Source organism: Musca domestica, unplaced genomic scaffold (genome assembly GCF_030504385.1).
Source record: "Musca domestica strain aabys unplaced genomic scaffold, Musca_domestica.polishedcontigs.V.1.1 2, whole genome shotgun sequence".
Lineage (NCBI taxonomy): Eukaryota > Metazoa > Arthropoda > Insecta > Diptera > Muscidae > Musca > Musca domestica.
The window spans coordinates 80667-102420 of NW_026712249.1; the positions used below are offsets into that span (position 1 = coordinate 80667).

Here is a 21754-nt window from a genome sequence, read left to right on the forward strand (position 1 = left end):
TATCCCAAATAAAATGCCAACAATGAAACCCATTTAAATGAAAAATATTTCCGTCACCATTTAACAAAGAGTAAAGTTGGAATCGATTTTTTTTCAGAAAAACGGAATTTTTTCTTTCGTCCAGTTTGAAAATGTTGAATAGAATGCTAGTAAAGTTTTGCCATATTTTTAAAATCATTACGATGTTACATTCTACTTTAGAATTGCGCGGGTATGTTCAATCTTGGCCACCCCTTTCGTAAAGAATTGATATAGAACCTTAGCTTAAAAATCCTTTATCATTCGTTCGAAACAATCGACATGCCTATGCCACTATGAAGAATACAATACAATACAATCTTGCCAAATGGAATGGTTTTTTATTCTCGCAAGAAATTTGTCGGCCGAATATAGGTTGGGCCCTGCTGCAAAAGGTTACCTTAAAACATAAATTACATGTAGCATCGTGTTCGCATATATACGAACAACAAAGATAAGTTCAAGCAGCATTTTGGCCGTCTAAGTTTCGCGCGCTCTTCCCCGAAAACGCCTACATCACGCTTACCTACACCAGACAAATGCGTACTTTCTCTGAACCATTTAATATTTTCTTCGCGTCCACATTCGGCCACCAGAAGACACTACTCGTAATGTCTCACTTTTAGTTGAATGTATTTCTTCTGACTTGGTTATTTTCGTTTGGAGGACTATTCGATTGTTCTCCAAGTCGTTACTTTTTCTCAATTTGGTGTGCTTGTGTTCCAATGGAGACATCAAACGTTGTGGCGGCGGCTATTCAATAGTAAACCGAAAGATCACATGCTTTTCGTTCTTTTAGGGAAATGTCAGCACTTAATCTTCAGTAACCGAATTGGTAACTAGACCACAGTTAGATGGACGGCAACCGACAGGAAGGAAGATAAACAAATGGGTGTAAGTATGTCATGGAGAACAACGAACAATTGGGCTGCCAGCCAACAATGAACAGACACAGATATGTGTGTATGAGACCTATGGACAATAAAGGATATTCATTGTTTGCCGACAACCGAATGCGATTCTATGCTGCTTCTCCGGTCGTACTGAGTGTATGTAGTTTGTGGACATTTATTGACTTCAATTTTGAACGAGATTACATAGGTTTGTGTGTGTGTGCTTGTTTACAACACCTCATTGTATTCTTTTTGTAGTGTTTGCTCTATCCATGGCAGAAGTTCGGTGACACGGGCATACACTCCTGGCTTTTTGCGCTGGGCACACCCGACTCCCCATGATACAATCCCTATAAGGACGTCCTTATACACTAATGGACCGCCTGAATCCATTTGACAGGCATCGACACCCCCGCTTTTGAAACCAGCGCATATCATTCGTTTGGTTATTAAACCCCCCATTCGACGATTACAGGTTGACTGCTTCACGATGGGTACCTGGGCCATTCTTAATTGCTCAGCGGGTGGACCCCAGGCGTTGGTGTAGCCCCATCCCAATACAGTTGCGTAGCTGCCCTCCTTGATTTTGGTCTTCAGACTCGCCAATTTAATGGGCTGGACTGATGGGGTATATACGAACAAGCCATCAATTCTGACTAGTCCAACATCATAGTCCTGTGTTTCGGCTGTCCATAGCGGATGATAATGCGTGTTTAGCACTTCGTATATTAACCCATCTATAACTTTCTTTGCCTTCTCGCCCACATGTACTTTGAGCGACGACGCAGAAGTGGAGGCTAGGCAGTGCGCTGCCGTAATCACAGTACGCTGATTGATGATTGAGCCGCCGCAGGTGTGGTATCGACCAAAAATCGTGTCTGTCATTAAGGAGATAACATAAGGATAACTGCCAGTGGCTTCATGCCCACCAACAATGCGGGGAGCGATGCTCCCGCCTTTCAAACCAGCGCTGAGAGCAAACTTGAAAACCAGGAAACCGAAAATGAAAAGGGACGCAATCTTTGGTGATGTTCTTCCCATTATGACAGATCGTCTCTACTGCGGCGTGTGCTTCAAATGTCGTCGGGTTTTCATACGATGTCTGATATATGTAGGTGTTGTTTACAACTTGATAAATTTGGAAGATAAATAGGTGCAGTAATTGTTTTCGAATTGCTTTAGGGCGTGACATGTGATGAATTTCCCGAGAAATCGATAAATCACTTTTAGGCGTCACTTGATGGGTATCGCTCGTCATACCCTATTCAACCACGCAAACTATTTGCATTTGTTTTGACATTTTGAAGCATATTTTATATTTGTTAGGATTTTGCACCTGCCAGCCATACAAAATAATACGTATGTCTGGGTAATTTTCTAGTTGGTAGCCCGATTCGTTTACTGGCCGATCATATATAGACCTTGACCTTGATGTTAAAGCTTTCAATTTTATGGGAAAACTAGCTGACCAGCTGACCAGCTGACGTCGATGTCTCGTGTTTTTCTTTTGAAAGATCTCGTCTCCAATGAAGGGACATAAGGCATATAATGTTGAAAACTGGAGGTTATTAGACTCTACATGCCGTGTTTTTACAAATGATAACATTTATGTTTTTGATGTACCTAGAAAATGTTCGATGCTGTCATTGGTGCAAGCAATCTTGTCTGCTATTTTTTCGGCACTCCTTCCCTTCAATAGGGTGACAATCAAATGAAATCATTTTTGCGCCCTAAGCATGGAATTAATATCTGGTATTTCGCATGGGATTTTCCGTCAACCTAAAAAACGGTGATAATGAGAAAAACATTCTGTCAGAAAAAAGCTGTAAGTTCGGCTTATCTGTTATATTAAGGTCTATACGACGCAATATTCAAATATTTAGCAATATTCAAATGCTAAACAAAAATCCTGCAGAACAAACACACATCTGAATAACATTTTATAAACCTACTTCATTTTGTGCGGAAGCTAGAGTGATTTCCACATATGGACGTACATCGCTAGATCGACATAGAGTTTTATACTCATCAAGAATATATATACTTTGTGGGATATAAAATGTATATTTCGAGGTGTTATAAACGGAACGACAAACTTAATATCCCCAGCAATTGAGTAAAAGATTACTCTGATCGGATTCCACTACATCGGTCAATGTTTTTAAAGAACGCATCGATTAAAAGTGAAGGTAATTATACCTTACAACACTATGTGTTGGGGTTATTATAAGTTTGATTGGGCCAAAATTATGTAACACCTCGAAATATTGGTTTCCCATATAGGAAAGTATATACGGATCTCGTCGAACTGAGTCGATCTAGCTATGTATGTCCATCCGTCCGTCTGTCCGTCTGTCCATGTTAATTTGTAATCACTCTACAGGTCGCAATTATGGCCCGATTCCCACGAAATTGAAAATGTAAATGGAGTTAGGGTCAGAATAGAACCCTTTTGGAGATGATCGCATAATATTTAAGGGTTGAAATGGACCAAATACTGAAAAATTTCATGGTTTTGCAGTTGCTCTACAACTCGCATTTAGAGACCAAACGACGCGGAAGTTAGCATGGGGCTAGATCTTAGGGATGGGCAGATGCCTTCCAATTTTGATGGTCATCGGGTTATATTTAGTGGGTGAATTAGACCATAACATTTCTGTTAAATAAAAGTAAAATCTTCCATTAAACCGCGAATATTTTTAATCCCGGCAAAGTCATAAACAGACGAACAGGTCAATTCTGACCGTTATTTAGATGCCGATACTAAATATGTCGGGTATATAAAGCGAAATATATACAATGTATATATAAAAGGGAAGGGGATGTGAGCTAGAATGCTAATATCTCAAGAATGGCTTGACCGATTTTGACAAACTTTGTGAAATCAGAATGCCTTCTTGGCATAAACGTATAAAATCTAAATATATCGCATACAAAGATGTCAATTATGATGTTAGTATAGATTTTGTAGTATTTTGTGACATTTTTTGTATTTTTCATATTTGTTATCGCATGCGATTTTGTAATTGTAATATTTTTCACCTTACAACACGGGTTTATAAAGCGAACGGGATTATTATATACAGATTGCAATTATCGTCCGATGCTCACGAAAATTTTCACAAGGGTTAGGCTTAGAAGGGCTAGGCCTATTGTTTTCAAAGATGTCCGTAATATATGTAGGGTAGGCATGAAGTTAGAGGTCAAATGGACCACTACTTTCGTGTGAAAAAATGCCAGCATTACTTACAGGCAGATATGTTCATTTAGTGGTAGTGCAATTTTTAATTCCACTACCACTAAAGGGTTAGTGGTAGTGAAAAATAAATTGCACTACCACTAACCCTTTAGTGATATTAAAAAAAAAAAATGCACTACCACTAAATTTTAGTGGTAGTGAAATTTCAATAGCACTACCACTAAATTAGTGGTATTTCATAAAAAATAGTACTAAATTAGTGCTATTTAGAAAAGTAATCACATTTTATGAATATGTACTATATATTCTGGATTGTTTTTCCCTACTCACTTCAATAAACTTCATTATAGCTGGTATAATACTTATATACATAGTGCTTTTTTTGGCTTCGCTAAAATATAGTGGTAGTGCAATTTTTTTTTGAAAAATCACTAAATTTAGTGGTAGTGCATTTTTTTTTCAAATATCACTAAAGGGTTAGTGGTAGTGCAATTTATTTTTCACTACCACTAACCCTTTAGTGGTAGTGGAATTAAAAATTGCACTACCACTAATTATTTAATTCTTAGTGCACTAAAAATTTAGTGCAATATGCCCAACCCTGCTTACAGGCGATACCAGAAATACACAAAAGGCGAACTTATGGCTTTATGATTCCGATTTCGTTGACGAATATAGCCAAATATCGTAGACAAGCAAATCATATAGATGAATCTAAATTTGGAGATACAGAAGGGACTCTGGCTTTTGGAGGTGATCGCAAAATATTTATGGGTTCAAATGAACCAAAAACAGAAAAAATTACTGATCACACAATTGAAGCCAATCGAGACGCCGGAGAAGGGATTTAAGGACAGGGAAGAATTCTAGCATTTTGGATGACCATTGGATTATATTTAGCCATAAAATGGACTATAACAACTAACAGCACGACGGAGTGTGTAAATGTCCCTGGTCAAAATGCTAAGGGTAATCTGGGCAGTGCTCCGTGACATAAATTTAAAAGCGAAATCTTAAAAAAATGAATTTGGACATAAGGGAGCTTTTAACATATTGTAGTGTTGTAGGGTATCACATGGTCGGCCCAGCACGACTATAGCCTTTGCTTACTTGTTTTTTACATAGTGTCTATTTGCACGGATGATCCTAGAAATCAGATAAAACTGTTCTTATTTTTTAAACTCCACACTTTTGAATATGGCGGAAATATGAACATATTTTAATTTAATTTTCAACATATTTATGCAGCCGAATTTAATACTGTGTTCTCTTAAAATACCGGCAACTACCTGTAGCTTAATTTCATTTTCAAATTATCAGTTGATAAGAAAAAAAAATAAAACTATTTCACGTAAAAAACAAAAACAATTAGTTTTTTTCTGTCGACAATGTAAATTAAGGTTCGACCTTTATGCTGTGAAATTAGGGAACTAAACAATTCTCAGGCAGATTTTTGAAAACAGTCACTGCAATTCCGACCAATGTCTATCTGTTGAGTTTATTTGATGTCGTGCCATATTTATATAGCTCATAAATAATTCCTTGCGATGTGATGCACCTACAGCTCTAGATTTTGGGACATGTACCGAATGGTGCATGCGACAAAGGCGATCGTTTATCCTCATAAATAATTCCTTGCGATGTGATGCACCTACAGCTCTAGATTTTGGGACATGTACCGAATGGTGCATGCGACAAAGGCGATCGTTTATCCTTATTTGCAGTTTTGAGCAAGTCTGGGGTTTATAAAAATTGTCCATCAATAACAAGATATTTTCCAATCTGACAATTGTATTATAACAATGATGTCGTTATAAATTCTGTGAGGAGCAAAATTTAAAACTCAAGACCAAAATTGAAGGAACGAAAGGAACTATTTACATCAAAATCAGCTGAAACATGTATATGGTGTCATACTAGCCTTTTACCAAAATTGACGGACAATTTAAATATAGTTTGTCCTCAGACAAAACAAATGAACATCTTTAAAAAATTAGGAATTTATTTATTCCATGTCGAATCACATAAAAAAAAATCCAAACTATTTTATTAAATTCATTATTTTCCTCACAAAAAAATCGTTAATTGAAAAGTGGTGCCGACTACTGGCAAAGAAGGACTTTTGTAATAAAATTGCAAACTTTACAAAAAAAAAAAAATCAAACTTTTTCATACACTGAGTCATATGCCTTCATTTGATACGAGATCGAAATAACGGGGTTTCAGTCCAGAAACAGAAAGGATAATCCGATTTTGCTTCAACATTGAAAATCCTAAAAATCCAAAACGCCCAAAGAAAGCGAAATAAGCATCAAACTTTCTTCAACACTCTGTTGTGAAGATTATATATATCTGCGAACCCCTTCTGGTACCTCATCCACAAGGGTCACAATTTTCAATACTTTTTCCTGTCATGACTTGCCATAAAAGTGAGAGATTCTTTACAACTTGCTATTCTTAAATATTTTTTTCAACCAGAAACCTGTGATGAATTTAGAATTTATATTATCTTTGTTTAAATAAAATATAACTAATATTAGACCTTTTTTTAGTCTAAAAATGTTTCTCGACACAATGGAACCATTCCCAGAGTCCTAAGTCTGTTAGTTTCCGAAATATTTTCTTTTAATATTTTTTTGTGTGTTTGAAAAGAGAAATGAATGATGTGAATGCTTGTAATTTGAAATGTTAAAATTGGTTGAATTTGAATAACTATAAATTTTTAAAACGTTTTTATTTGGTAGATTATGAGATATGGACCTGCCGTATTTAGGTAATACGGACGTACAAAACATTTAACCATAGTGGTGAAGTTGAGTATTTGGGTACGCCACGTCGAATTTTAGGTGACGATGTAAAGTGAAGGAAGTAGTCGATATAGTCCAAACCTGGCACGTCACAATATTTATATCATATTTATTTAGGTCCGACAATGCACAATGTTGGAACATTCCTTTGGAACCTACTCCATAAAGGGTCAACAATTTGAATAATCATAACAGAAGTCAAAATATATTTAAATAACCGAATATTGGCTGAGGGTATACATCTGTCGGCACAACCGACTGATACTTTTTAATTTCCTATTATTTCAAAAGGTAAGCGAATTTTGCAGTTCTGTCCTTTACTGGTTCTACAATTCAACAAGTGTTTATACTATTGTGATTTAAGTTTCTTAGAGATAGGACAAACAAAAACGAATCTTACTTCTTCGATTCGAATCCCAGAAGTAGGGGACCGCTATTACCCATCTCCGAGCTCAGTCTAAGTTTTAAAATAATTTTACGATGTACCAAAATTATATAAGTTAATCTCATGCGAATTGACATTGACAACATCCAACTTTCAAAATTAACAAGTTAGCAAAGGCTATAGTCATTCGTGGCCGGCCATGTGATACCCTACAACTCTACAATGTGCTAGAAGCGCACTCCGTGGTGCTATTAGTTGTTGCGGTTCATTTTACAGCTAAATATCGATTCGTGTCGATTGGTTTCAATTGTGCGATCAGGAATAATTTTCTGTTTTTGGTTCATATTTTGCGATCTTTTCCAAAAGCAAGACGCTTCTCCGTAACATTATTATTGGCGTTTTTTTGTGATTTTATTAGATATTTTTTTATGCCAAGAGGGCATTTTGAATCAACAAAATTTGTCTAGTCATTTTTGGGATATAAGCATTCTAGGTAACACCCTCTTTCTTTGTATATACAGAATGTATATATTTCGCTATATATCCGATATATTTATTATCGGCATCTACGCAACAGTCAGAATTGACCTTTTCGTATATTTGTGATTTCGGCGGGATTAACAGTATTCGCGGTTTAATGGAAAATTTGGATTATATTTAACACAAATGTTATGGTGTATTTCGCCTACTAAATATTATCCGATGACAATTGAAATTGGAAAGCTTCTGCCCAGCCCTAAGCTCTAGCTCCATGCTAACTTCCGCGTCGATTGGTCTATAATTGAGACCTGCAGAGCAACTGCAAAATTAGGAAATTTTTCAGTTTTTGGTCCATTTCCATCCCGATCATCTCCAAAAGCAATAGGCTTATATTCTGACCATAACCCCACATATATTTTTAATTTCGCGAGGAAAGGGCAATAATTGCGACCTGTAGTGTGATTACAAAATAACATGGACAGACGGACATACATAGCTAGATCGACTAAGCTCGGCGAGATAGGAAGATCCATTTTTACTTTCCTATGTGAGAAACCAATATTTCGAGATGTTTCATAATTTTTGGGCCAATCAAACTTATAATACCCCCAACACATAGTCCTGTAGGGTATCAAAATGAACATTCATTCGATATTTACACACAACATTGTTTTTGTTTTGAAACTCCCAATTCTAGACATATATCAACAAGTTAAAAAACAGTATGTTCGGCCGGGCCGAACTATTAATATAGGATGTTTCTAACATAATGGATACATATACCGCCAATTTACAGCAAATTTGGATTAAAATTGTGGCAAAAGCAGTCAAAAATCGTAAATCTGTCGGTACAATTATATGGAGACTATACCAAAATATGGACCTATATAACCATTTTCAATACCAAAAGTCTTGTAGAACAAACACACAACTGGGTAAAATTTTATAAACCTACTTCATTTTGTGAGGAAGCTAGACTGATTTCTACCGATGGACAGACGGACAGACAGATATTGCTAAATAGACAGAATGTTATGCTGATGTTAATTATGCCGTTGGGGGCACAGTATGATTCACTTATGGATGAAAATGTGACATAACATAACATTAAACTTACTACAGGTGCAAACTGCCTCTTAAGTATTATTATCGAGTACTTTAACCACTATGTAGTGTTGTTGGTGAATAAATAGATAAAGGCAGTAGAAGGTTTCGTGCATTAAGTGAAATAAATAGTCAACAGACGGAAGTCAGCCAATGCATTCTTGTACACATGTATGCATGCTCACTTACCCTACAGTCTGATGTGGGTGACTGCGCTTGAAAAGCTATATTTTTTCAATTTTCAATGTGAAACAGTTTGGGGTTGCGTTCAATACCCTCCACCATAGGTGAAGAAAAAATGTACACACAGGTTGAGATAATAAAGCTGCAACAAAGTCAAACGCCATAATTTTTATTTATTCTCTAAATTTTATTGAATGAAAGCAAAAAATGTAGGAAGTAGCCCGAATGTTACTCTGCGGTATTTTGGCCCACTCCCGGCGAAGCGCTTGCTTGAGGTGATCGACACTTTGATATTTTTTAGTGTCAACCTTGCTTTCCAAAATACTCTGGACACAATGGTCCAACGGATTGGTATCTGCAGATTTTGATGGCCATTGTGCGCTGGAACTGAAGCGAGGAACCTCGTTTTGTAACCTTTCTTGGGTAGTGCGTTCTGAGTGCGATGGTGCTGAGTCCTGTTGAAATGTCCAAAGTCGACGGCCTAAATATTTGGGTGCCCAAGGCTTTTATACACCCTCCAGAATATTTTCACGATAATATTCGACATTTTTTCTGATGCCATGGTTGATTAATACGATCGGCTGTTATATTTTCTCATCGGAGAAAACCAAATTTCGCAGTTCACCACTTTCGGCCAAGCGAAGCAACTCTTTAGCTCTTTTGAGTCTATTTCTTTCTGTTGCGATGCAAGTTCTTGCACTTTTTGGAATTTCGACGGCTTTACCGAATGGAATATAGCGATATGTTCAGCTCACGGGCCACTGCGACGCGGGTTTCGATCAAGTCGCTTGAATTCCATCAGGAATAACTTTTTTCTGGAAAATTCTCACCAAAATGCTTTTGTACTCTTGTAAACAATATAATGAGCTGTCATTGGAATAATTTGAACAGCTGTCGGACGAGTGGCTTGGAAATGACAGCAGTCTAGAGTTGGTTGCAGTTTTTTCAACTCACCCTGTATGTGTTGGACAATGAAGTTAAAAATTTCAAAACACTAAAAAGATTGGTATCTATTGATCAGACCGAAAGGCGGACATTGTTAAATCGAATTAGAATTGTATTGTGATATTGGGATTTGTTGAAATATACTTTGTCAATTTTGACAGTGATGGGAAACAGGTTCCTATCTCCGATTTGTGTAAATACAATGGATTTATTTCGACAAAGTTATACATTTGAAAAAATAAGAATAGCTTTTTTTCATTCTTCCATGGTTCACTTTTTTATTATTTTAAAATGTTCTTGTTAGTTTCGGCAGCGGGCAACAATATTAGTTTTCAAAAATATTGGTTTTTGTAAAATGTCTTTGAAGATTCAACAGTTGTTTTTGGTAAAATACTTTGGCATAGGAATGGACAGCTACGTATGCAACGCATGCCCTCAGACGTTTACATTGCAGTGGGAGAAATGATCAAGTTTCCAATCTGAAATGAAATCAAGTATCAACAACGTGTTGTCAAATATTCTGTATGCAGTGCTACCTTTTCCTGTCAAACAATTGTCACGGATCATGTCACACTGGCTGTAGAAGAATTGATGTTCGTTCCTGGTCGATGCGCAAACCGCTTTGAAGGGATCACAGTCGTTCAGTCCACCACACGAACTCCCTCGGACCACCAGAACAACCACAACTAGCAGCAATAAAATCGTAAAACTTAATGCAGCTAGCACCGACACCCTCTTCGACATGCTCCCGGACACAATCATCTGTGCGAATGCTCATCTCACATGGAACTGTTAATAATGTTTGTTTTTGTATTGTTACAAATCCGCAAACGATCTTTTATTGTTGTTATTCACTTTTTGCACTTTTACTGAGGTTTTTATTAGTTAATATCTGGCTGAACGGTTTCTAGCCGCGCATAATGAATGTCCAATTAGACCGGAGACCGGAGTGTGCTCCCTCTCCCGTGCTCTGTTTACAAATGCCGCGGTGGAATTTGCCATGGATGTTGACGACCATTCACACATTTCTCAGAGCTTAATCCATGAGTAATTCTCATTCAGCTTTCGACTGCTAAACACTTGTTCAAATGAAACGCACCTCCCGCTGTGGACTTGTGGTTTTCTGCCGTCGTTCGCTCTCTAAAATATTGCTTCTATCTGCAGGTAATTCGAAAGCAGAATAAATGGTTAGCAACATCGATCATGCGACGCTTTGGATGGCAATGCTAGCGTTGTCATGCAGTTTGCCGAAAGCTCGTTACATAAAATTAGAATAGTCGCTTCTTTCCGAGTGGTTCGGTTTGTTATGACGTATTGTCAGTTAATTTTTAGATTGAATGGGGTGAGGCTTTTAAACAGTAGGTGCACTCGGGCTTGTAAATTTTGGTGGTTGTTAAGCAGTTGAGCAAGGCAAATTGAGTAGGTAGCGACATCGTGTAAATACATATATATTTCCAAAATAAGTACAAAATATAAATATGTATACATATTTTTTCCTGTTCAACATAAAATTCTAATTCTTTCGAACTAAATGAACTAGGCAGATAAAGCTTTATATAACGATGTCTCCCAGCATTTGGATGTTATTAGCTACATTAACTCAAGCTTGGTATTTGGAGTTTGTAATAAGTGGCGCTTTCTTTGGCAGATAATAGGCTATACTGGTCTACGATTTCGCATAGGGCCATTTTTTCAAAAATTGGTAAGCTTCTTTACTTGTTTCAATGGTTAAGAATGCGCTGATTATTTTCTGTATTCATACCCTTAAGCATACTTTGTCTTCGTGCATTTGTTTGTAACGTGCAGAAGGAAATAAACCCGTAGTTCCTTTTGATGATCGCGGTAGAATAACATTTCGGCCCAATCGACCAAATGCAGCTTTAAATCACGTGTTTCAAACTTAGTGGAAAGTATCATCCGATTTCACATATTATGTGTATATATAATCTCGAAGTTATATCATATCAGATTAAACTGGTCTAAAGAGACAAACAAAATCGTTGCTATGATGTACTTCATATAAATTCCCCTACGGCTAGCTCTACTAAATATGTATAGTTGTATAGGGCATCTATATGTGGCCCGACCGACTTCTGATCTTTCTTTACTGGACACGTAGACATTTTACACTAACTGGATAATGAATTCCACAACTGACAGAATTTGTTAATGTATTTTTCCAAAATTTTTGTAAAGACAAATTGTTATGTAAAACCACAAAATATAATTTTTTTATTGAAATTATTTCATTTGAAATTCGAATTATTCCATTTGACATTCGAAAAAAAAAATCTCAAACATTTTGTATTGGCTTCACATTTGCTTTTTCGAATTACAAATAAAATGATTCGAATTGCAAGTGAAATACTTCGAATTTCAAATGGAATAATTTTGAAATGTTTCGCATAACATGCCTCCTTCAAAACATAATGAATTCATATTTACCCTCGTCAAATAGATCGTTAAGAGTGTCTGCAAAATGTGCTTGACAAACCACAGAAACCCCAATTAACTTAACGGTATTGACTGAAAAAGGAAAAGGGCCCTGGGTTGACCTAACGATGGTGTTTGTTCATTGACCGTAGCGATGATTGATTTATTCCAGTTTCTTCAGCCACAGCAATTAGAAACCTACACCGGACGGGGACAATGACACATTAATAACACAGAACACTCATCTTTACCAGGGTACATTTTCTGAATGCTGTGGAACCCCAGTATTTTGGGGATGGCAAGAAAACACGACAGTGTCGTTAGGCTACACTTGATGTTAATGCGCCTCCTTAGCTAGACAGCTAAGCTCGCCGTGGATGTCTAAACATTACTATCAGCTTTACCTTTTTTCTAATACATGCTTTTATCATGGGCAGATATCAACGCAGGGGTATCAAGAAGAAATATTTTTTATTTAGGCAAGAAATATTTTTTATTTAGGGCAAAATCTTATCCTATTTCGAGCTTTTTGGCTCCAACACTTCTTCCATTGCGAGTAAAATCGAGCTAATCGGAGCTCTGGTTTCAATAATACATTTACCACTTTAAAGTATGTTACCATATTTTGTTGACAATGATACCGAGAAGTTTATAATAGTTAAATAATTATGTAATTCACCTTGTCAAATTTCACTGAATAAAAAGAGGTTCCCATCTCTGGTTTGTGTATGTACAATGGAATTATGAATATACATTTTGGCAATGAGATGCTGCTAAACGAATAATTTTGAAAAAAATTCAAAATGAGTTAAATAGCGCGAAAAATTATTAATTTTTCTTTCAAAAATATGATCCGATTACAATGAAATTCGGCATGAGTGACTAAATTTGGTACACAAATAAATTTGTCAAATTACATTGAAATCGTTTCAGATTTGGATATAGCTCCCATATATATTTTCGGCCATATATATTTTGATGCACCCAACGCGATATATATGTCCTGTTCCAATGAAATTCGGACAGAGAGACAAAATTTGATACCAAAAAAATTGCCAAGTTATATTGAAAATAGTTGAGATTTGGGTATAGCTCCCGTATATATTTTGGCCGATTTCATATATATGATGCACCAAACACGGTATGTACCTCCAATTTCAAAGAAATATGGAGGGTGTGACGGAATATGGTGTAAAAGTAAATTTTGTCAAATTATATTGAAATCGGTTCCGATTGTGACATTATTTTATTAAGAAGCACTGAGCCACAACGTCTTGGCAATGGTATTAACCTAAGAGTAAAAAACTACACAAGAATTTAATTGAGGATACGATTATTACGGGGCAGTATGTCACTACCTCGAATTCACTAATTGCAACAGAAATGCCGCTCAACTTCAAAAGATTGCAGTTCCCTGCACGCTTGTTATTTGCTATGAAATTAATAAATTCGAAAGAAACCCCTTCGGGTATGGACTGCATTTGGCATGTTCCTGCTTTTCTCATGGTCAACTGTTCCTGTCATGTTCACGCGTTGGTAGATACGTAAATAAACAAATAGCCCGGTTTATTTACGGATTAAAGTATTACAATAATTTATTTTTAATTTTTGAATTTGTTTTTTTTTTCAGTCAACGTATAATCGTATAAAAATTTTGAATGTATATAAAATAAAAAGGGGTTGAGAAGCACACGGGGCTCAGCTAGTACTGTACTAGTACTAGTTAGAAGCCAAAAAATATTCTGGAAAAAAATTTGAAGGAAATTATATTATTTGTTGATTTTGGAAGAGCAAAACAATTAATTTTGTGTATGTGTTGGGGGTATTATGAGTTTGATTGGGCCAAAAAGTATGTAACACCTCGAAATATTGGCCCCGACATAGGAAACTAACTCCCTATCTGAGCCGATTAGCTATGTTTGCCTGTCCGTCTGTCCATGTTAATTTGTTATCACTCTACGGGTCGCAATTATGGCGAAATTGAAAATGGAGGTTTCTGGAAATGATCGCAAAATATTTAAAGGAAAAATTGGACCAAAAACAGAAAAATTTCCACGAGACAATATTTAGCGGGTAAAATAAACCATAACTTTAGCATTAAGAGGTCACTTCTAAGCATTACAGTGATGCTGATAGTCAAGATATGGGATATATAGAAAAATATATACAATATATTTGTAAAAGAAATATATATTAGTCATTCTGCCATCAACTCGGAATGGTATCTTGCCAGAAAAGGATAATATCGAAGAAATCACGTAAAAATATTCCATTCAAAAATTGAATATTTTTTGTTACATTTTTTAAATTTTTGTCATATTTTTCATCGCAAGCGTTTTTTTCAATTTGATTTACAATATTAAAGTGAACATTTTCTAAAGTTTTTCTACGCCCTGCAACACTATGTGTTGGGGGTATTATACACATATCGCAATTATCGTGCGATGCACACGAAATTTTGCATGGGGTTAGGGTTAGGGTCAGAATTAAAGCCTATTGTTCCGAAGATGCATATTTAGGCGTTCAAGTGGACGAAAAAAATTAAAATTTTCCTGACTTTGCAGTCGCTCTACGGGTCACAATTAAAAACCAATCGCAATTTTGCCTGAAGTTAGAGTTAAGTACCGGGAAGAAGTCTAGCATTTTGGATGACCATTGGATTATATTAAGCTGTAAAGTGGACAACAACTTCGTGTGAAATTGTTTTGAATGCCTAAGAACACGACAGAGTGCGTTAATATTGTGGAAATGCTCCCGGTCAAAAAGCTAAGGGTAACATCTGGGCAGGGCTCTATGACATCATTTCAAAAATGAATTCTTCGAAAATGGATTTGGACATAAGGCGTCTTTCAACATGTTATTGTCTTGTAGGGTATAGCCTTTGCTTACTTGTTTTATTTATAAACGTTCCCAGGGAAAAATGAGCTAAAAATACATTTATTTTTCCCCTCCTGTGTAACCTATTCGAAGATATGCATTTAAATGGTATAAAACATAGACCTCTGTTATGCATTGTGCATGTGACATCTTGACATATGGCTTACTGTCTCACCTTGTAAATACTCGTTGGTCGAAGCAAACATATCAATGTCGGCAAATGACTGCGGCCACCATCATTACTTACCGATCGAAAAAGAAATGGCATCCGCCTAAGTTTTTATGGATAATTTGTGATTTTATTTTTAATAAGAATAGCATCTCTTAAAATAACTTACGATAGTAAAAATAATTACAAAAGTCTAGTTGTTGCAGACGTAGAACCTTACAGTGCTGGTAACTCAGATTAACTTACGTTTGTTGTCCTCCACTCACTTGGGTCTGTATCTGTGTAGTCTGAATATTAGCTTGAGGTACCACGTCTGCGTATTAGAATGTACCGTCGGTTGCATTTAGTAGTAGCTTGAATCGCAATAATTTGTTTCATTTTAACTTTCCAAACGAAAATATGTAACAGAAGCGGTAGTAGATAATTTACAAAATATTTGTAAAGAATATCGCTGTGAACATTTATAGCACTGGATGTATGCATGTATGTATGTATGTATGCATGTATGTATATAGTGGATAAGTCCTTAAACGTCTACACTTAAAATTAATAAAAATAGTTATAAGGATGATTGTAGGCGGAATAAAAGCGGAGTTAATTCATTATTTAAGCCGATTATTAGGACACTGAAATGAGCCAATTTCGGATTTGTTTCTTCGCTGGAATGTGTCAAGGTCATTTCCAGCTATTGCTTGCAAACAAATGTGTAGGTGTGCTATCACATTTCCTTTATAATTGTTGTCACATTGTAGTCTCGAATGCACGCCATAGCCATTCTCGGGCATTGAGTCGCAAATCCTTTTCAAAGCAGAATTGTCTTGGTTGAGGACTACAAGAGCAATCACGCTGATATCGCAACGTTCAATGCATTGAAATAGAAGAGACTTCCAACTTGCGTGAAAGTGATGATTCTAATGACTATCTGGCCATAAATTCGGCTCCATGTAAAGTTCCAGTTTTGTTTTATTTATTAGTGTACGTTTCAATATATAATAATATATGTATGTATATACAGTTCATTTTACAAATTAGTTAATGCAGAACAAGCTAACTTCTTGGATCAATAAAATATACCGATATACATGGATGTGGTTTGTTATTTCTAAGCTTAGTTTCTCATCGTAGTTGGATCTATGGACACATTGCTAGTCCTTTGAAAAAAACTAATTGGAAGCCAGATATTGTTTCCAACCAGGCGTATGCTAACATGTGCATAACAATCTAATTATTAATTACATCCCGTATTCACAAGATAGCGGCGTATCCGACGTTTCCATGCCCAACATATTCAATTTATTGCCTAACTGATCAGTTGAATGTGTGCAACATAGTGTAACCATGTACTATTTCATGCTGTTTAGTGTAGAAATCTTAAATTCTGCCCCGACCTAGGTTTTTGGCATGCACATATTTTGATTGCGGATAATAGGTTACGCCAATTGTCACTTTCGCAATAAATGTTGTATAAAGTTTCTTCTAAATTTGTTCTAATATTAAAAATTTTGATTTTTATTTGCCTGAAAAAATGGAGACCTACAGAGAGGCCCAGTGAACCGAGGAGTGGCAATCATTTGTTTATATTGTAGTTGCAGTGTTCTTAATCCGTCGAACGATGGCAGGTTCTCGCTTGGGGGATGCTTGTTGCTTGTTGTGCTCCCTGTCCCACTCACTTCTGTACATAATTATAACAATGTTCACAGTTATTTTAAACGAAATATTTGTACGTTTGTAGTATTCAAAAGTTGTACGCCATCGAGTACCGTCGTATCACACATTGTACCAGCAATGCAATGGAGAATTATGTTTAGAACGGCAATTTGTTGGTTTTTGACTATTTTTACATAAATTCCTTGGGCAAGATGTACAGGGTTGGTAGTTATTTGTTTGCAGTTTAATTTAGACTTAGTCTTCGCCCAGTTACAGTTATACTCGCGGTATGTGCCGAGAACATGTAGCTTGAGATGTGCACGAAACTTCGGGCAATTGCCCGGGAAAATGTGGACATTTCGACTTCGAGTCGATGAGTCGATTAATGTTGTGGTTTTCAGGTATGAGCATCACCTTGTCCTCAGATTGCCTCGGACTACGTAAGGAACAGGCACAAAAAATAATGATTAGCACAAGGAGGATTATGACAGCTACCATTGCATAGAGTAGAGGTCGATGAGACTTTGTCAATGATGCCAGTAGGTCTAAATCCAATGGGCGAAGTGGTTCAATCGAGGCAATGTCAGCGTTCTTCATGTCTGGATTCCACACGAAAAGCGAGTTATCCGGCTGTCCGTCGCTTTCGTCCGACTGTATCTGGTCCTCGAATGAAACGGCATTGGTGTCCACAATCGCGTCGTTGAAATTCGAAGATGAAGTTAACGGGACTGTAAGTGGGTTCGAAGTAGCAAGTTCTTTTGTGAAAATTGAATTGGAACCTGTTGGAACCAACTTTTCCTCCGAGTCCATAATTTTAATTGCCTCCGATGTATCTATTACCAGAGGCAACGAGCGAGACATCAGTCCAGACCGCTGTAAAAAATGATGAAAAAGGTCAAAATTAGCTTATGACGCAAAATGAAGGAGGACATATAAAGGGTGTGATAAAAAAAAACTGCAACAAAGTCAAACACCATAAATTTTAATTTTTTTTTTAATTTTATTGAATGAAAGTTTAGGTTCGTTCGAATTGGTCACCTTTGGCACGAATTATGGCCTTCAAACGGCCAATGAAATCGTCACATTTCCGGCGAAGCGCTTGCTTGAAGTGATCGACGCTTTGGTATTTTTTAATGCCTATCTTGCTTTCCAAAATACTCCAGACACAATAGTCCAACGGATCGGTATCCGTAGATTTTGGTGGCTATTGTGCGCTGGAAATGAAGCGAGGGACCTCATTTTGTAACCATTCTTGGGTGGCGCGAGCTGAGTGCGATGGTGCTTAGTCCTGTTGAAATGTCCAAAGTCTGAGGCCTAAATATTTGGGTGCCCAAGGCTTTAATATACCCTCCAGCACATTTTCGCGATAGTATTCGTTATTTATTCTGATGCCACGGTCTATTAATACGAGCGGAGGTCAAGTCGCTTCATTACTTTTTGAACCATTTCTGCTAATGTGGCTGTTTTCTTCCATCCACTTCCTTTACGTCGGGCAACGCTACCAGTATCAGGGTAAGGAGCGATGGTACGAGGCACAAAAACTTTATTCACATTTAAATGCTGGAGTGCTCTAACGATAGCCACTTGTGGGTTTTCAGCCAAATATAAAGAAATCACACTATCACGCTTGAAGTCCAACACGAATAATTTTTTTTCTGAAAAAATCTCACCAAAATGCTTTTGTACGCTTGTAAACAATGAAATGAGCTGCCACTGGAATAATTTTAACAGCTCTCGGACGAGTTGACGAGAAATGACAACAGTCTGAAGTTGGTTGTTTTTTCATATCACCCTGTATGAACAACAGTTGTAAAAGTGTGTGTGTGTGCGTATTACTTTGACATAAAGATACGGGCTTTTAATATTAACAAGTAGAAAAGCAGTGAGTTCGGCCGGGCCGAACTTTGAATACCCTCCACCATTTGGAACGAATTAGAAAATTTTAAAAAAAAAAAAATCCAATAAAAATTCTTTTAAAATCTTTAAAATATCTAATATAGGAAGGTGCCGATATATGGGGGGATATACGATATTGTGGACCTATAAATACAAATCTATGTCTGCGTGTAAAGTACTCACAAGGAACTCCATGTGTGGATTTTCAGGCAATACGATTGGAAAATGTGGCTAAAATCATCAAAATACCGAATATCGCGGGGGTACCGTTATATGGGAGCTATACGTTATCGTTAACCTATATAGAGAATTCTCTGTCGGTGGGTAAAGTGCTCACAAAGAACCCCTTGTGTACAAAGAACCCCTTGTGACCATTCCGTTGAAAAATATGGCTAAAAACATCAAAATACCGAATATCGGGGGTACCGTTATATGAGGTACCAATATCGTGGATCTATATAGATAATTCTCTGCCGAGGTATAAAGTACCCACAAGGAACTCCTTGTGTGGATTTTCAGACAATTCCGATGAAAAATGTGGGTCAAATCATAAAATACCGAATATCGGGGGGTACCGTTATATGGGGGATATACGATATCGTGGACCTGTATAGGCAATTCTCTCTCAGGGGGTGAAGTACTCACAAGGAACTACTTGTGTTGATTTTAAGACAATTCCATTGAAAAGCGTGGCTAACATCATCAATATACCGAATATCGGAGGTTACAGTTATATGGGGGATATACGATATCGTGGACCTATATAGACACTTCATTTTGAGGCGGTAAAATGCCCACAAGGGACTCCTTTTGTGGATTTTCAGACAATTCCGTTGACAAATGTGGGTAAAATCATCAAAATACCAAATATCGGGGGTACCGTTATATGGGGGCTATACGATATTGTGGACCTATATAGATAATTCTCTGCCGAGGTATACCGAATATCGGGGGGTACCGTTATATGGGGGCTATACGATATTGTGGACCTATATAAATAATTCTCTGCCGAGGTATAAAGTACCCACAAGGAACTCCTTGTGTGGATTTTCAGACAATTCCGTTGAAAAATGTGAGTAAAATCATCAAAATACCGAATATCGAGGGGTACCGTTATATGGGGGCTATACGATATTGTGGACCTATATAGATAATTCTCTGCCGAGGTATAAAGTACCCACAAGGAACTCCTTGTGTGGATTTTCAGACAATTCCGTTGAAAAAATGTGGGTAAAATCATCAAAATACCGAATATCGGGGGGTACCGTTATATGGGGGCTATACGATATTGTGGACCTATATAGATAATTCTCCGCCGAGGTATAAAGTACCCACAAGGAACTCCTTGTGTGGATTTTTAGACAATTCCGTTGAAAAAATGTGGGTAAAATCATCAAAATACCGAATATCGGGGGGTACCGTTATATGGGGGCTATACGATATTGTGGACCTATATAGATAATTCTCTGCCGAGGTATAAAGTACGGGGTATATGGGGGCTATACGATATTGTGGACCTATATAGATAATTCTCTGCCGAGGTATACCGAATATCGGGGGGTACCGTTATATGGGGGCTATACGATATTGTGGACCTATATGAATAATTCTCTGCCGAGGTATAAAGTACCCACAAGGAACTCCTTGTGTGGATTTTCAGACAATTCCGTTGAAAAATGTGGGTAAAATCATCAAAATACCGAATATCGGGGGTTACCGTTATATGGGGGCTATACGATATTGTGGACCTATATAGATAATTCTCTGCCGAGGTATACCGAATATCGGGGGGTACCGTTATATGGGGGCTATACGATATTGTGGACCTATATAGATAATTCTCTGCCGAGGTATAAAGTACCCACAAGGAACTCTTTGTGTGGATTTTCAAACAATTCCGTTGAAAAATGTGGGTAAAATCATCAAAATACCGAATATCGGGGGGTACCGTTATATGGGGGCTATACGATATTGTGGACCTATATAGATAATTCTCTGCCGAGGTATAAAGTACGGGGTATATGGGGGCTATACGATATTGTGGACCTATATAGATAATTCTCTGCCGAGGTATACCGAATATCGGGGGGTACCGTTATATGGGGGCTATACGATATTGTGGACCTATATAAATAATTCTCTGCCGAAGTATAAAGTACTCACAAGGAACTCCTTGTGTGGATTTTCAGACAATTCCGTTGAAAAATGTGGGTAAAATCATCAAAATACCGAATATCGGGGGTTACCGTTATATGGGGGCTATACGATATTGTGGACCTATATAGATAATTCTCTGCCGAGGTATACACAAGGAACTCCTTGTGTGGATTTTCAGACAATTCCGTTGAAAAAATGTGGGTAAAATCATCAAAATACCGAATATCGGGGGGTACCGTTATATGGGAGCTATACGATATTGTGGACCTATATAGATAATTCTCTGCCGAGGTATAAAGTACCCACAAGGAACTCTTTGTGTGGATTTTCAGACAATTCCGTTGAAAAATGTGGGTAAAATCATCAAAATACCGAATATCGGGGGGTACCGTTATATGGGGGCTATACGATATTGTGGACCTATATAGATAATTCTCTGCCGAGGTATAAAGTACGGGGTATATGGGGGCTACACGATATTGTGGACCTATATAGATAATTCTCTGCCGAGGTATACCGAATATCGGGGGGTACCGTTATATGGGGGCTATACGATATTGT

At 37.1% G+C, this 21754-nt stretch overlaps 3 protein-coding genes across 4 annotated transcripts in view; all 3 read right to left on the reverse strand.

Annotated features, from left to right (window-relative positions):
* Window positions 1-21754, reverse strand: part of LOC101890335 (probable cytochrome P450 28d1) — a 77307-nt gene that overhangs the window by 22993 nt on the left and 32560 nt on the right. The gene's annotated exons all lie outside the window — the stretch shown is intronic.
* Window positions 1071-2023, reverse strand: LOC101890723 (trypsin). The gene has a single exon (XM_005187742.4). It carries the CDS (start codon window positions 1950-1952, stop codon window positions 1140-1142), a length of 813 nt encoding a protein of 270 aa, XP_005187799.1. The 5' UTR covers window positions 1953-2023; the 3' UTR covers window positions 1071-1139.
* On the reverse strand, window positions 9270-11185 carry LOC105262096 (uncharacterized). Its single transcript, XM_011295955.3, has 2 exons — window positions 10551-11185; window positions 9270-10493 (listed from the first exon to the last, which is right to left on the reverse strand). Exons 1-2 carry the CDS (start codon window positions 10774-10776, stop codon window positions 10450-10452), a joined length of 270 nt encoding a protein of 89 aa, XP_011294257.1. The 5' UTR covers window positions 10777-11185; the 3' UTR covers window positions 9270-10449.